We start from the raw sequence: 14,709 nt of genomic DNA, 5'->3' as shown, positions 1-14,709 counted from the left end.
TCCAACCGAAATAAAAATAAACCAAACCCAAACGCCACAGAACTGCCCTCTATTCGAGAAAGAACTCCTGATCCTTTTGGTTAAAGTAATACTTAGACCAATCATTCCATTTTCTCGCTTGATAAAGCGTGACGGGGAAACGGGGGAAGGAACAAAATAAAATAGAGCACACAGACATCAACTATTTCACCTCGATGAGTCTCGATACAGCTATGGAAGCCTAAGTGTTTATTCTCTTACAGTACACGGGGTGCCGGCTGCAAAAAAGAGAAGAAAAAAAAAAGGATTCACTTCAGGCACAACTTGTTTCGTTTTAAATTTAAATCAGTAAAAGAAAGGGGGTTGAGAAGCTGCAGTGTTCTAAGCAGCAGGTTTGTGCATTGTTTTAAATATATTTAAGTCACCACACGGATGGCACAGCTCAGCCTTAGGAAATTCCGCACTGCGCCTGTTTCCAACGCTACAAAAATTAAGTCTACCCCGGCAAGAGACTTTCAGTGAGCTCTGGACTTCGCTGGCTGAAGGACTCGAGGCAAATGAAATCTGAAACCGGCGTAACGTTTGGCCACCAACTTAAGTTATCGGAACGTTCGATCCGCATTTTCTATAAGGTTGGAGTTGTTCCGCCCTCGGGGTCCGAGCGGGAGGAGCCTCCGCGTCCGCGGGGAAGGACACAACGCGACTGAGCGCTAAGGCAAAGTAACACCCGGCCAAAGGAACAGAGACAAAGCAAAGATACCGGAGTGCAGAATTCCGTAAGGTCTGCCAGCGCAGAGCTGTCTAGAACGTTTACTCACGTAGGCAATGTAGGTTTTGCAGTTACCGGTTGCGTTAAATGCACCATTCAAAACAAGCTTCTAAAATGTGATACTATAAGGCGCCACCTTAAGTTCTCCAGAATGCAACTGTGCATAATTTTTAAAATGGTTTCATCAATTTATTTTAAACGTAACATGAGAAGATGTTAAAACCGGTGTAATAGCTTCGTAGAATGAATTGGGAGCTATTCGGTACCCTTCGCCAGCCCCACCGCTCCGCGCGCCGGCTCGGGCTGGGGATCAGTCTAGAACACCGGGTTGACGGATCTTTCTCTCTGCAACAAATCCCTGCAAAGGAAAACAAAACCTTTTAGCTCCAGCATCGCGCTTTGAAGGAAACCCGTTGTGTTCCAGGCAAGTACGGCAGCAGCACGTTTCTAATTTGCCACAATTGGCTTCAGAAACAGCGACTCTAACAAAACAGGTTCTGAGAGTTGCTCTTTGTAGTCCCAGACACTTCCCAGACACCACTTTTACTGCTCCTGCTCACCAAGTGGTGGCAGAACCTCCTGTGAAAGCCAAGCTCAGATAAAGGGATTTCAACTTCACTGACTGTCACCGAGGAGGGGAGCGGGAGGTTTAGAAAAGCAGTAACAAACCAAGAGAAGCCATTATGGGCTAGAACACAGCCAGCAGTTCGTTGCTTATATACTGTGTGCTCTTCCGAAACCACAATAATCATCTTACCTCCCACAGCCGGTGACGGAATGAAAGCAGACACCACATTTCAAACAGCTCAGGCTTCCAACAGAGGAAGCAACGTTATGTGACCCAAATTAAAACACAAACTGCAGCTATTCCGCAAGCTCGTCCTCTTATCTTACGTACCTTTGTGTTATCCGGTCCCCTGGGTTGACGGATAACTATTAGACGAGGAGCCTTGGCATCATCCAGATTAATGCTCTTTAAACGATTAACGAGTCTATCGGGACGCGGAGCAGCAACAGCCTTGGCGCCTTCGCTGTAACCGAGTCAAACACAGAACACCGTGACTTCCAAGAGACTGCTGTCGACTACCTAATTACCAGCCACTTTCCCCGTTAAGCCGCACTGTGGCTGTAGACAACACCGTGCCCAATTAAATCACTTCAACTGTGAATCCTCACCAGACACGCCACACGTTACAGGCACTGCATTTTCCTGTGCGCTGGTTCAGGATCACCGAGAACTCCACCTCATCCCCGGCCTGGAGCTCCACGCCGTCCTGAACTTCTTTGACATGGAAGAAGAGCTTTTTGCTGTCGCCCACTTCATAGTTAATGAAACCAAACTGAAAACCAACACATCGCAAGGTTATTTCCTTCCTTTTCATCCAAACAGATGTTATGACTTACTCATTATTGCAGTTCAACAGAAGGAGTAGAAACTGGTTTTTGGTCTGTCACTGGTATAAAAGATCAGTTACTTCCATTTACTGTTTCACTCATGTATAAACCAGCAAAACTCAGCTAACCTCTCCACAAATGACTACAGCCCAGTGCAGCAGAATGGCTGTAAAAACAAAGCATTCACAGCACCTGATTTTCTAACCACTCTGAGATGCAGCTCACCAGGCACTGCTCAGCCTCCCCGATTCAGGTGGGCTGTGATCCCTGACTGCCTAAGGCTGGGAAGCTTCACAGTATGTGCAGTTCTGTTTCTTTGTTTTAAACACATTTTTTAACACCCCGTTCAGCAGAAACTAGTTGGAGCTCTTTCTAGGACATCTCAAAAACAGCTCTGCAGAATCTATCACAACCAGAACCGCTGCCCAGTTGTACAGATGTCTCAGCGCCAACCCAAGTACTGAGTTCTCGTCCCATCGCACAGGCTGCGCAAACCGGCGCCTGGGTTACACAAACCAAGCACAAATCCGTTTGCGCACAACAAGCTTCAGATTCAAGTGCTGCAGTGGGTTCTCGGCTGCTCTACGCCAAGTTACCGCGTCTCATCTTCGCCGCGGCGGCCGCTCACCTGATCCTTCACGCACTCCACGGTGGCTCTGCGGAACGGCGTGATGTTCACAGCCATCGTCTGCCCGTTCTGACCAAGAGCACAGAGCTGAAACTTCACCGTCTCTCCCTTTTGCAGGCAGTCGCCTTTGTTTGCCATTCCGACAATCCCAAACGGATACACCTCTCCCTTCATTTCTCCTAGAGGAAAAGGACAAGACAGAATTCACAAGAGTCCTTTCTTACCCGAGGGCACTTAGAATTTATTCACAATGTTAGAAATGACACTCTTATTTTTAGCTTAGTCGTATGAATATAGTCTGTAGTGTGAATATAATCCTCAACGCCTCTATTTACAGTTTATTAAACTTTTACACTTCTTGTGCATTTGCAAGAGGAACACGTATAATTTAAAAGCAACAAATCTTACCATCCTCCATGACTTCAATCATGCCCTGGTATTCAGTTTGTGTGGGATCTACACTCCGTAAAGGACGAATTACTTTACCGGAGTAAACTGTGGGATCAGCTTCTTCGGTGATACCATTCACTGAAGAGAAACACACAGTGCAGCAACAGGATGTTCTGGTCATACTTTGTGTTAAAAAGAATTCATAATTGATTCAGATTGAGAACAGCTTGCACTGCATGGCACCTCAGGTAGATCTGTCACCCACTAAAACTGGAACAGCTTTAACTTCAGTAATTACAGCTTTTCTAATCAACACTACACCAGCAGTTCAAACACAGAAGTAGAAAAATTAGTTCTTCATGAAACCAGAGGCCATGGAACTTGCAAAGCAAATCAAAGTGCTTTATTTCTCCTCCACTGCATTCCCATTCCTTGCTCACTTCCATCGATCACATTTAACTAAGTATTTTTTGCCCCTTAATAACACCATCCGCATTCCTCCTGCAATTCTCCTTCTGTGAGATACAGCACAACTGGTGCAGTTACTAATTGGGCTCGTTCTGCTCCTTGGTCCAGAGCTCTTTATAACCCTCAGCTGAAGGGGACAGAGCACAGCAAAGGTGCAAATGCTGCTGCTGTCCCCAGGACTGTGCGGCTGCACTCGCCTGTTCTCTGGAAACACGGGTAACAGCTTTCAGGAAACCAATGACCACCACATTAAACATCATCCTCATGGTCACAGACATAGGTTATTAACAAGCTTTATCTGTTAGCACCTGCCAAGAGCCTCTAAGCAGAAAATACGCAGCACAGTCTTACCTGCATGTGTTTTGTTCACCTTTTCTGCACTAACTTTGTTTCCTTTGCCTTTTGACAAGCTGTATTCAACAGTGTCTCCAAGTTCCAGGCTGTCAATATCACCACAGTATTCGCTACAGGAACAGAAGGATGTACAATTTCCCTTTAGTTGCACGACAACAGTGATGCGCATCTGACATTTACATCAGCTGTTCAGAAACCACTTCGCCAGCTCAGCACCTCGCATTTCCCAGAAATCCCCACTCAAGACAGTGAAGCATTTCAAATATACAACACAACTCTATTTCCTGGCCTGGATTCAGAGGCACGTGACACCAAGGTTGCTGAGTTCAAATGGGTTTAACAGCCAACCCTACTGAACTCCACTTCCCCCAAACAAACAGCCCGCAACAAACAAACAAATAATAACATTGCCATTCACCTGTAGTGGAAAAAGATCTCCTTATCGTGATTAGCTGTTTCGATAAATCCAAAGTTATCTTTCAGGGCTGCCACGTATCCCAAAAGCCTCTTAGAGCTGTAATTGCGTCCCAGCATCCTGACAGAAACAGCTGTTTGCAGACCAGTTCTCTTCACTTCACAGACACTGAACTCGACCTGTTGGAGAGGAGTTCGTCAATACCAGACAGAGAAAACCCAAACAGAGCGTGACCACCACCAAAAAAACCCAGGAAAAAAGGTCCTGAGAAGGAGAATAAATGCAGTAACAAGGCAAAAAGAAGCTCCCATCTCCCAAAGCATTTCCCAATGGTATACTTAGTTACATTACCTTATCTCCTATCTGGGGGTTAGCAGATCCTTCCACATCCTTGGCCTGGTAAGGAATGGTCAGTTTAACTCCACAGTCATCATAAACAATTATTCCATCTTCAGCTTCCTAAAAACAAAACAGCAGAATTCAGCAACCCTTATTTGTAAGCAAACGAGTTTACTACGTAGAATGCAAGCACTGCTCAGTAACTGGTGAAAAACACAGAGCAATAACCTCTGAGTAAGCAGCTTTCAGTTATATTAGACAGTATTTTTAAAGAAAGTATCACCAGCATCTCCAGTTAAGTATTTATCAGAAATGTAGTTATTCTGGCATCGTTCAAAACAGCATGACAAAAAAATCCCAGCGGTTCTCCCCTAGCTGTAGGAACTTAATTTTGCATCTTGCATAATAGGAGGTAGAAAGAAGCTTCCCATCAAGGTATTGGAAATTATCCACAACCACATGATCATTAATGATGCTTTTCTAACCTTGTTTCACACAAGTTAGTTTTCACTGAATTACGGATTTTAAGGAAGCGGCCTCAGCGTCCAGCACCAGGAGCACAGAACAGGTACTTCACAAGAGCAGAATTACCTTCTCTTTGCCTTTATTTGGGCTACTGGCTTTGGCTGGAGTGGCTTCTTTGTCTATAGTGCCCACAAAACGGTGGTCTGACTGGGTGTGGAAAGAAACCGTGCCCTTTGGAAGTTTTTTAATCCTTATAGCATGATTTCTTTGGGCAGACAACATATCCTGAAAAACAAGATCGACCAGATTTCAGCCCGACTGCACTAATTTCCTTAAAAACTAAGATTTCGTAAAGATATGAATCTCACTTACAGGAACGACAGTGAACTCTACTTCATCAGAAATATGGAGTTGATTTCCATCCATTATTTCACTGAAGTGAAAGAACATGCGAGCATCCCGGTCCACACATTTAATGAAGCCAAAGCCATCTCTCATTGCTGCAATCACACCCTGAGGGTCGACAAACGGGCAGTTAGTTTTACTACTGACAGACGATATCTGCCTGTGGAGTACGTAATAATCGGAACGTAAGGCCTGAATCCTACAACAATACTTCTTGGTTCATGCAACGTGCTTCCTTGCAATCTATAGCGCTGGTTTTTTGTATGTGATAGAATGCAGCTCTTTCCCGTCCTCCTGCTGGACCCTCAAAGATTGGCCAAAACCCACCAAATCCAGAATCTGCACACAGAAGCCTCCTCTGAATCTTATTAAGACAAACACCCCACGTTTTACTTTCATTTCCCCTCAATAATTAAAAACTTTAAAAAAATAGATACTTGCCATTTCCCTAGTTTCATTGGTAAACTGGAAAGTATTGGGGAGAACCTCAATATTGGTAGCTCGTTCCAGTTTGTCACGTCTGTCCGTTGAAATATTGAAACGAACATGGTCGCTTTCCAGCAGGGTCACCTTGGATTTTGTATCTTTGTCTCCAAAGGGAAGTTCTTTAGGAATCACAAAGTCCACTTTGATGCGGCCAGGTAACGGGTCGCTCTAGCGGACAGAAAACCCAACAGGAGTCAGTTCAACCCAAACAACACAGACTCGCCTAAAATCTTCATGGATGTGCCCACATACACCCCCTCCTCAATGCCAAATGTTAAAGGTCCGGTTACCCCTCTGTCAAAAACCTCCTTAACTGTCCATGCTCACAGGAATCCTTAGACCAGGCTTATTCCAGCAAATATTTTCTCCCGATGCTTTTGCCTTAAAGATACACCCTAAACTCACAAAATTCAATGGAAGGATTCAAAATGTTAAAGAAAATGTGTGTAGTACCACCCCAATCCTCACTCTACAACCTCTAGGAAGACTGAACACTATGACTGTGACCAGTGCCTGGTACAGGCGACACACAAGCTTATTCCCTCCCCCTGGTGCAATTCTTACCCAGCAGACTGTTACAGGGAAAGGGGAATATTTGTACTGTTTGACTAAAATTCAATACAACTTTTCACATATACTTCGATAAATACTGAAATTCACCTGGTTTTTGCTGGGTACTTTTGGAATTACTTTGGTTACAGTTCCTTCAAAATGTTCAATGCTGATATCTTCAAAAATGACAGTTCCTTGAGGCAGCAGTCTCACATCTGTTGCAACTTCTTTACCCTAAAAGCACAAAAAACAGTGAAATATGCAGGAGAGGTAACGTAGCAGCCATTTCCCAATGAGCCTCCTCCCCCCTTCTTTTTACAAGGGAATTTGAGCAAACAGGAGCTGTCCCGTTATGCTCTCGGATCTGTCTTCCTTTTTTCACTGGATTTCATCTTACATTTCTGTCTTTGATTGTAAACTCCACATCATCACCAGGTTGTAAGGCTTCTAGGTCACCTTTAAATTCACTATAGTGAAAGAATATCTCCTTCACGACATCACCCCTCTCAATAAATCCAAAGGCTTCCTAAGAACAGAACAGAGCATTTAATAAATTGCCTATTCTCTTAACATACCACAGCAAAATTGTACATGTTCTATCAAACACAACGGACCACGACACACCAGTATAGCAGACGTGAGCGCACACAGCTAACAGACTACCACAAGAAATATATACACAGAAATAAACGGGACTTAGTTAAGAAGAATATTAGTATCGAAAATTAGATGTTTAAATCATTTCAACCAGTTTACACCCACAGCTCCAAACCGCTCTTAATGCCCTAAATATATTACTTGTAGCAGCACTTTTCAGAACAGCATTTTGCTTTCAAATGAAACATTAAGGCTAAAGCATCACTTACTTTCATGGCACAGACGACTCCTTGACAGCGGGCTTGTTTCTTTTTTGATAGCATAATGTTACGAGCACTTACAGCACCAGTACTAGAGGGGAAGAAACCAGAGTAAATCTGAAACAACTCAGAGGTGGAACAGAAGTTCAGATGCCATGTCATCATGTCATTTCTGTTCTAGAACAGGCATGAATTACAGAATTCCAGAATGTCAGGGGTTGGAAGGACCTGGAAAGCTCATCCAGTGCAATCCCCCCATGGAGCAGGAACACCCAGATGAGGTTACACAGGAAGGTGTCCAGGCGGGTTGGAATGTCTGCAGAGAAGGAGACTCCACAACCCCCCTGGGCAGCCTGGGCCAGGCTCTGCCACCCTCCTGCTTATTCCCCGTGCTGCACGCATTGCTGTGCAGGCATTTCAGAGAGCGAGCTGAGCACCCCGATTTCACCCCAGGGGTCTGGGAGGCCTCCCAGCCTTCATCAACTCTAGTGTGATGCCCCACTGACGCAAGCCCAGCTACAACCCCATCAATTGCTGACTGACTAGTAAATGTGTGCAGTAATACCAACTTACTGTTTGTTTGTGTCAATTATGAAGTTGATTTTGTCCCCTGTTTCCAGCTGTACATTTCCTTCAACATCCTCTGGGGTGTAAGTCAGGTAAAATACTTCCTGCAAATTAACATTGACTAGTATTAGCCGATTTGCAGAATGGTTATTTCAACGACAGACTAACAGTTTTGTTCAATAACTAGGTGCTATTCAAGAAATTAATTTAGTGGGAAAATCAAATATACTCAAACATGGCATGCAAACCCATTCTTTTTTCCATCGTGCTCTTTGGATGCGTCTGTAATAAGCAGCTTAAATCGAAAGGTTTGTCCCTGACCATCTCTAAATGTCCAGTGCCGAACTTCAAAAGTTCACGATAAGGATATGTGAACATTACATAACCCAGCTTTCTTAAGTTTTAAAAGAGGAAAACAACTATTCGGCTCTATATAAAGTTCTTCATAAATGTAAGCAAGCAAGCTGTCAAATTAACATTTCTGTTTGTAGTACTCATTACCTAAGCATGCTTTTTTTTTGCCAAGAACTACAGTTCTTAGCAGTGGCAACTGTCTACATTAAAATGTATCATTTTTTTGCTCATAGATCACAGCGATGGATCAGTGAAGAGTTCAAGTAAAATACAGAAGCTTTACCCCATTACGTTCGTAGCAAACACTCCCTGTTGGACTCTGACCCGGGGCAGCTGGAGATTTACTCTCTAAATTGTGAGGAACAGCGCACACAACCTACCGGTCAGAAAAAAACAGAATCCATTGCTAGTCATTTCAGGAGCAGCATTGTTGAACACAAAACCAATCCCAGTATCCTCTACCATACACTGAGGGATGCACTTTAGTGGAACTCAACAGCAGCTCTCGACTCTAAGAACTGTTTGTAGCTAAGAGCTCAAACTGAACCTCTGCATTTTACCAAAACAACACAGTCCCGTGTGACTGAATACTGTATGTAATTAATATGCACGCTAATTAACCTAGCCTCTGTGCTGGAGTAAAGGATGGGAATCACACGTATATAGAAAACAGACACTAACTTGTCCATTTATTCGTTCTTCAGGTAATATTTCTGGCTTTATCTTCACCAACTTAATAGCAATGGGTTTTCCAGTTCGGCGATCAGAAGACACTTCAAACTCAACATCATCTACAAGACAATTAAACACGATAAAGGTGTCACAGAGCTCTGTTTGGGTGGTGGAACCTCTTCAATACAACTGGTCTTCAGGCAGCCAAGCGGCTCTAACGGTTGCGGAATTACCTCCTACTTTGAGCTCCTGTAAGTTGCCGTTGTACTGGGAACAGTGGAAGAACAGTCTGGCTTGCCGTTCTGAACACTGGATGAATCCATACGAGGTCAGCAGTTTTTCTATAACCCCCGTCTCACGCAGCGCTGCCGAAGTACCGTTGGGGTACCCGTTGTGTCCATTGTTGTGGAGCAGGTTTGGATCAAAGCTCATCTGTTTAAAAACCACACACTCAAAATAAGTTTCTTTTCTCCATGCCGACATAACAGAATAACAAACACAAAGCTTGTGGAAAGTTATTGCAACAAGCAAATTCTAACCATTTTTAAAATAGAGAAACACCAAAATAGCCAAGCTTTTGCAAAACAATAATCCCTGAAATGTAGACAGAGAACATATTTATAAATAGACAGAAATACAACACTGAAATAAACCTTGCTTAGATAAAAACCAACTTCTGACCTTCATAAGTATTGTACTTCAAAGTACTCCCACATCCACTATTTCACATCAGAAACTGAAAATACACATTTTGTGAGTCATTTACAAAATGGCCACTTGACATCCCAGACACAAGGCGTCCCGGTTTTGGCTGGGATAGTGTTAATTTTCTTGCCAGTAGCTGGTCCAGTGCTGTGTTTCGGAGTTCGGATGAGAATAACACTGATAACACACTGATGTTTTAGTTGTTGCTAAGTAGTCAAGGACTTTCCCAGCTTCTCACACTGTGCCAGATGCACAGGAGCCCGGAGGGGACACAGCCAGGACAGCTGACCCAAACTGGCCAAAGGGACGTTCTACACCATGTGCCATCACACTCAGAGATTTTGGGGGAACCTGGCCAGGGGAACCGCTGCTCAGGGCCAGGCTGAGCACTGACTGCTGCCTGGTAACCAACTGCACTGTGCGTCACTTGTTTTGCACGTTGTTTTATCATAATTGTTATTTTCTCTCCCTTCTTTGTTGTGTTAGATTGTCTTTATCTCAATGCAGCTGTTTTCATGGTTTTTCTTCCCTCCATTCTCCCTCCTGTCCCACTGCAGGGGAGTGAATGGCCACATGGTGCTTAGTTGCTGGCTGGGGTTAAATCACAACACAAGACAGACACCCCTGCCAGAGACATTAATTAACACACTACTAAAGGCACATCAGATACAGAAAATGGCAAAAATCTACCTAAAAAGCAAGCTCGGAATAGGCTATTTTAGATTTTAGAAAAAACCACACTGCTGTAATCCTTTGCTCAAAGACAACCATTGCATGACAACATTTGAACAGCTTGAGTTTCAAGGAGTATCAGTACTATAACACTAAGAACTCAGCATCAACCATCTGAACCCTGACAACTGAAGTTAAACCCAAGATACACTCCTCAGGGTGGCACTAAAATCTGCTGCAGAAAGATACGTGATAACGTCAGCCGTCTTTCCAGGTGCTCATCCTATTCTTGCACTGTTCAAACATGATGTTATAACAGAGCGTAACAAAAATCAAACACAACGTCCACTTAGACGTATCACCAGGAGCATTGTCATAAAACTATAAGAAACTTCTAGTAACAGGCTACAACCTATTAATGTACAAACAAGACTTGCTTGGACCTACTATATCATGGTTATATACTGGACCATGACTCCCTGTGCTGCCCAGACCAACAGTGAAAGTCCTCGGGTAAAGAAAAACCCTGTGCAATAAGATTTGAAGATGACTAAACAGAAGTTATCTGAAAAAAAAAGGGACTGGAACCACAATGCTACCGTTACTAGAAGACAAAAACATCAATAACCAGCTCTCTAGGGTTACAGGGATTGGTAAACAGAACCACGCTGCAGGTAATACTAATTCATCATACTACTGCTAAACCAACAGCAAAGAACTGCTAGAAAAGACTTAAAATTATACCCCTCTGTTGACAACTTATTTCCTATGAAGTGTAGAAATATATACAACACATGCACCAACCTCGCAGTGATATTCAAATATTGCACTTTCAGTAGTATTAGCCGATTCTTCTGTTTCAGCACAAGTTTCTAAGGATGAAGACTGCTATTATTAAAAAAAAAAGAAATAGAAAAAGAGAGAAATAGAGCAAGAAAAAAAGAGAGCAAGAGAACGTGATCTATCGAGCTAATAGAGAATTCAAGCGCTGCTGCCCTGGGCAGTTTCAATACAGCACTGGAGAAAACAAAGACTACTAGCAGCGTCGGGACGTGCTCTTGTGAAGCTGTTGAGTAGGCACAAACTTCTTGTTTCAGATCAAGCCTTGTATCTTCAGCGTAGGTTTCCTCTTCTTTGGTCTTGAGTTGTTGTTACGATGTGGTAGATTCTTTTCCTGATCTGAACTTGAAGCAGCAGTTTCAGGTGGTAAATTCTGTTCTGTTCCACTTCATACTGGAGAAAGGGAAGAGACACACTAAGTTATCAATTACTTTAAAAAAACAGATATCAGTCCTAGGTGTTCCCACAAACAGACATATTCCTTCTGCCTCAATACCGCATGTTTGATCCGCACTAGGAAAGGTTGTTTTAGAGATGCATTTGACATTTCCATTTTCAGTTTTGTTTTCCAAACACACTATCTCACAGTACTTCCAATTTTGAACTCTCCAGACGCATTTCAGGGAAGGTCCCAGTGTGTACAATTAAACCAGCAACTTCATTGTGATGAACAGCAGTATCATTTAATGTAAGACTTAATTCTACTATCAATAACTTCATATAGGTGCTGTTTCATAATTCAGTTAATAGGTGCTCGTACAGACCTTCAGAGCAGCAACAGGTTGTATGTGTGGGAGCTGCAAACTCTGTATCACAGGAACTGCACAGAGACACTTGGAGTCTTCTTATTCATGTACTTCTCTCTCAACTAATTAGACTAATGCTATAGAAATCTAACTTGCATCATGCTGCATTTCTCATTTTTCTGGGCATGAAATATATGACATTTTCATAGAATAATCAAAACACCTTTTCTGCCCAAAGATGACTAAAGCGAATTTTGTCAGGTAAGGGGATAAGCCATAAGCTTTTCCCTCAAAAGCTGCTTCAATTTGACAACTAGTTATTTTAAAAAATGGGGTTGTCAAGCAAGCATAACTCAAGTCTCAAATTCTTTACTTTTTAATTCAGCTACTATAAATACTCCTCCAAATGGTAAACACCCTGAGCAGCTGCCCAGCCCCCCCGGTCACACCGGGCTCTGCATTTGGACATTTCCAGCTGAAAGGATTAATGAAGAGACAGGGAGGAGCTGGGCAAGACCTGTTTTGAGGTCTTTCAGGTGCAGATTTTTCCAGGAAGACACAGGTAGAAACCACCTATACAGCCTGACAGCAGAACAGGCCGGGTTACAAATGCTGGTTAGTTTGGCGTTTTCTTCACAAAACCAGGTAATTGCAAGAACACACGTTTTACCGGATTAGAACACCTGCTTCCAGAAACAGCCACCTCTTACAGGTCTATCAAATTTAATAAAGATAAAAACTTTGTATGTTCAGGATGCATAACATAGCTATTGGATACTCGGAGATAAAGATATTTCTTATGTTTTCAATGAATATTGGAAAGCAGCGCTGAACACCAGCCCCTGAGCACCCCAACCCACCCACAACAGCTGCCAACTGTCACTGGGTTACTTTTACATTAAAAAAAAAAAAAGGTAAATCTGCAGGGGAAAAAAACAAGTTAAAGAACTTCCAAGGACATATGCAAAGCCATATATACATATGGAATATTTTTTTTAAATAACCATAAAGACAAAAGTCTATTTTCCTTTAATAGGCGTGGAGCTCGGGCAGAGCCCTGTGCTTGTTACCGACACAAACAACAGAAAATGGGCCCCAGGCCGATGCAGCCTCGTCGCGGCCCTTCGGGAGGGCCCGGCGGCCCCGCCGCCCCCCGGCGCGGCCCCTCCGGCGGCCGCCGCTCCCCGCGCCGCAGCAAGATGGAGGCGGCGGAGCGGAGCGGAGCCGGGGGCGGCGCCAGCAGCGCCCGCCGGGCCTGCCCGAGCGCGGCCTACGCGGTGACAGCGCAAAGGCAGCGAAGGGGCCGCGGCCCGGCCGAGGGGAAGGGCAGGCCCGGCGGAGGGAGGGGCCGCCCCGCCGCCGCCCTCCCCGCACACAAAGGGGGGCGATGGCGGCCGCTCCCCCGCACACAAAGGGCTGGGGGCCCGGGCTCCGCGCCGGGCGGGGCCGCGCGCAGGGCACGCCGGGAGCCGCGGGCCGCGCCGCCCCCCCCTCAGCGGCCGCTAACGCCCCGTCCCCAGGAGCCCCAGCGCCGGGACCCCCCCGGGGCCTGCCGGGACCCGTAGTCCCCTCAGCGCCGCCCCCAGCCAGCCCGCCGCCCGCCGGCCTGTCGGCCCCGGCAGGCCCCGCAGGCCGCTGGGCCGCGCAGCACGGCGGGAAGGCGAGTCCCAGCCCGGGCGCGGCCCCGCCCCCGCGGCGGGGCGGAACTGCAGCCCCCAGGAGCCCCGGCGGCCGGGCGCCTGCCCGCGGGACGCCGGGACGCGGAGTGCGCGCGCCGCCACGGCCCAGCGACTCGCGGCCGCCGGTAACTCCATCCCCGGGAGCGGCGGCCTCGCAGGCAGGCGCCCGCCCTCCCGCCTCCCGCCGCCGCTCTCCGCGGGGCTCCAGGCGGCTTTACCCCGCGGCGACGAGAGACAAACGGGAGGCGGCCCCAGAGGCGCCCTCAACCTCTTGCGCCGACTCTCGGGGGCCCCAGTGATCCCCTCAGTGGCGCGGGCGCCTCCTGGGCAGGGCCGGGGCCGCCGGAGCCCCCGGCCGATCGTACTCACCCCAACAGCTCAGCGCCCCCGCTCCAGCGCCGCCATGAGCAGCACGGCACAGCACGTAGGAATAAATCCCGGCCTCTCGCGAGAGCGCCGGGGCGGAGCCGCGCATGCGCCCTGCCCAGTACGGAGTTTTCGTGCTGCGCATGCGCGGCTGGCAACCGGCCCGCGCGCGGCGGGCTCTGAGCGGGCAGCGGCGCGAGGGACGGGGCAACATGGCGGCTGCGGGGGGAGCAGGGTAGAACCACAGGATGGTTCGGGTTGGAGGGACCCTCCCAGATCCCCCAGCGCCCCCCCTGCCATGACAGGGACATCTGCACCAGCTCAGGGTGCTCAGAGCCCCGTCCAGCCTGGCCTGGGATGTCTCCAGGGATGGTTCATCCACCACCTCTCTGGCCAACCTGGGCCAGGCTCTCACCACCCTCAGGGCCAACAATTTCTTCCCCATGTCCAGCCTGAATTGCACAGTGTCAGGGGTTGGAAGGGACCTCAAAAGCTCATCCAGTGCAATCCCCCCATGGAGCAGGAGCACCCAGATGAGGTTACACAGGAAGGTGTCCAGGCGGGTTGGAATGTCTGCACAGAAGGAGACTCCACAACCCCCCTGGG

General features: G+C 46.6%; 1 protein-coding gene across 2 annotated transcripts; it reads right to left on the bottom strand.

Annotated features, from left to right (window-relative positions):
* Nucleotides 1–199: 199 nt before the first annotated feature.
* Nucleotides 200–14,202, bottom strand: CSDE1 (cold shock domain containing E1). 2 transcript variants are annotated; one of them, XM_082069032.1, is made up of 20 exons: nucleotides 14,107–14,202; nucleotides 11,277–11,705; nucleotides 9,329–9,527; nucleotides 9,105–9,214; nucleotides 8,707–8,799; nucleotides 8,076–8,173; nucleotides 7,512–7,593; nucleotides 7,043–7,171; nucleotides 6,754–6,879; nucleotides 6,049–6,261; nucleotides 5,575–5,715; nucleotides 5,329–5,487; nucleotides 4,750–4,857; nucleotides 4,402–4,577; nucleotides 3,981–4,093; nucleotides 3,180–3,299; nucleotides 2,772–2,950; nucleotides 1,925–2,088; nucleotides 1,647–1,779; nucleotides 200–1,106 (listed from the first exon to the last, which is right to left on the bottom strand). In XM_082069032.1, exons 3-20 carry the CDS (start codon nucleotides 9,525–9,527, stop codon nucleotides 1,059–1,061), a joined length of 2,391 nt encoding a protein of 796 aa, XP_081925158.1. In that variant the 5' UTR covers nucleotides 11,277–11,705; nucleotides 14,107–14,202; the 3' UTR covers nucleotides 200–1,058. The 2 variants fall into 2 exon arrangements, with proteins under 2 accessions (XP_081925158.1, XP_081925159.1); XM_082069033.1 differs by lacking the exon at nucleotides 8,707–8,799.
* Between the last annotated feature and the right edge of the window lie 507 nt (nucleotides 14,203–14,709).

This window comes from Streptopelia decaocto, assembly GCF_964273445.1.
Source record: "Streptopelia decaocto genome assembly, chromosome: 19".
In the NCBI taxonomy this organism is placed as follows: Eukaryota; Metazoa; Chordata; class Aves; order Columbiformes; family Columbidae; genus Streptopelia; species Streptopelia decaocto.
This window is presented reverse-complemented; position numbering and strand designations above follow the sequence as displayed.

Coding starts and splice junctions, on each gene's coding strand:
- CSDE1 (XM_082069032.1), bottom strand. CDS start 9,527: ATGAGCTTTGATCCAAACCTGCTCCACAACAATGGACACAACGGGTAC. Junction 1,780..1,924: donor TGTAACGTGTGGCGTGTCTG/GTGAGGATTCAC, acceptor ACTCGGTTACAG/CGAAGGCGCCAAGGCTGTTG. Junction 1,107..1,646: donor GGGGACCGGATAACACAAAG/GTACGTAAGATA, acceptor TTTCCTTTGCAG/GGATTTGTTGCAGAGAGAAA.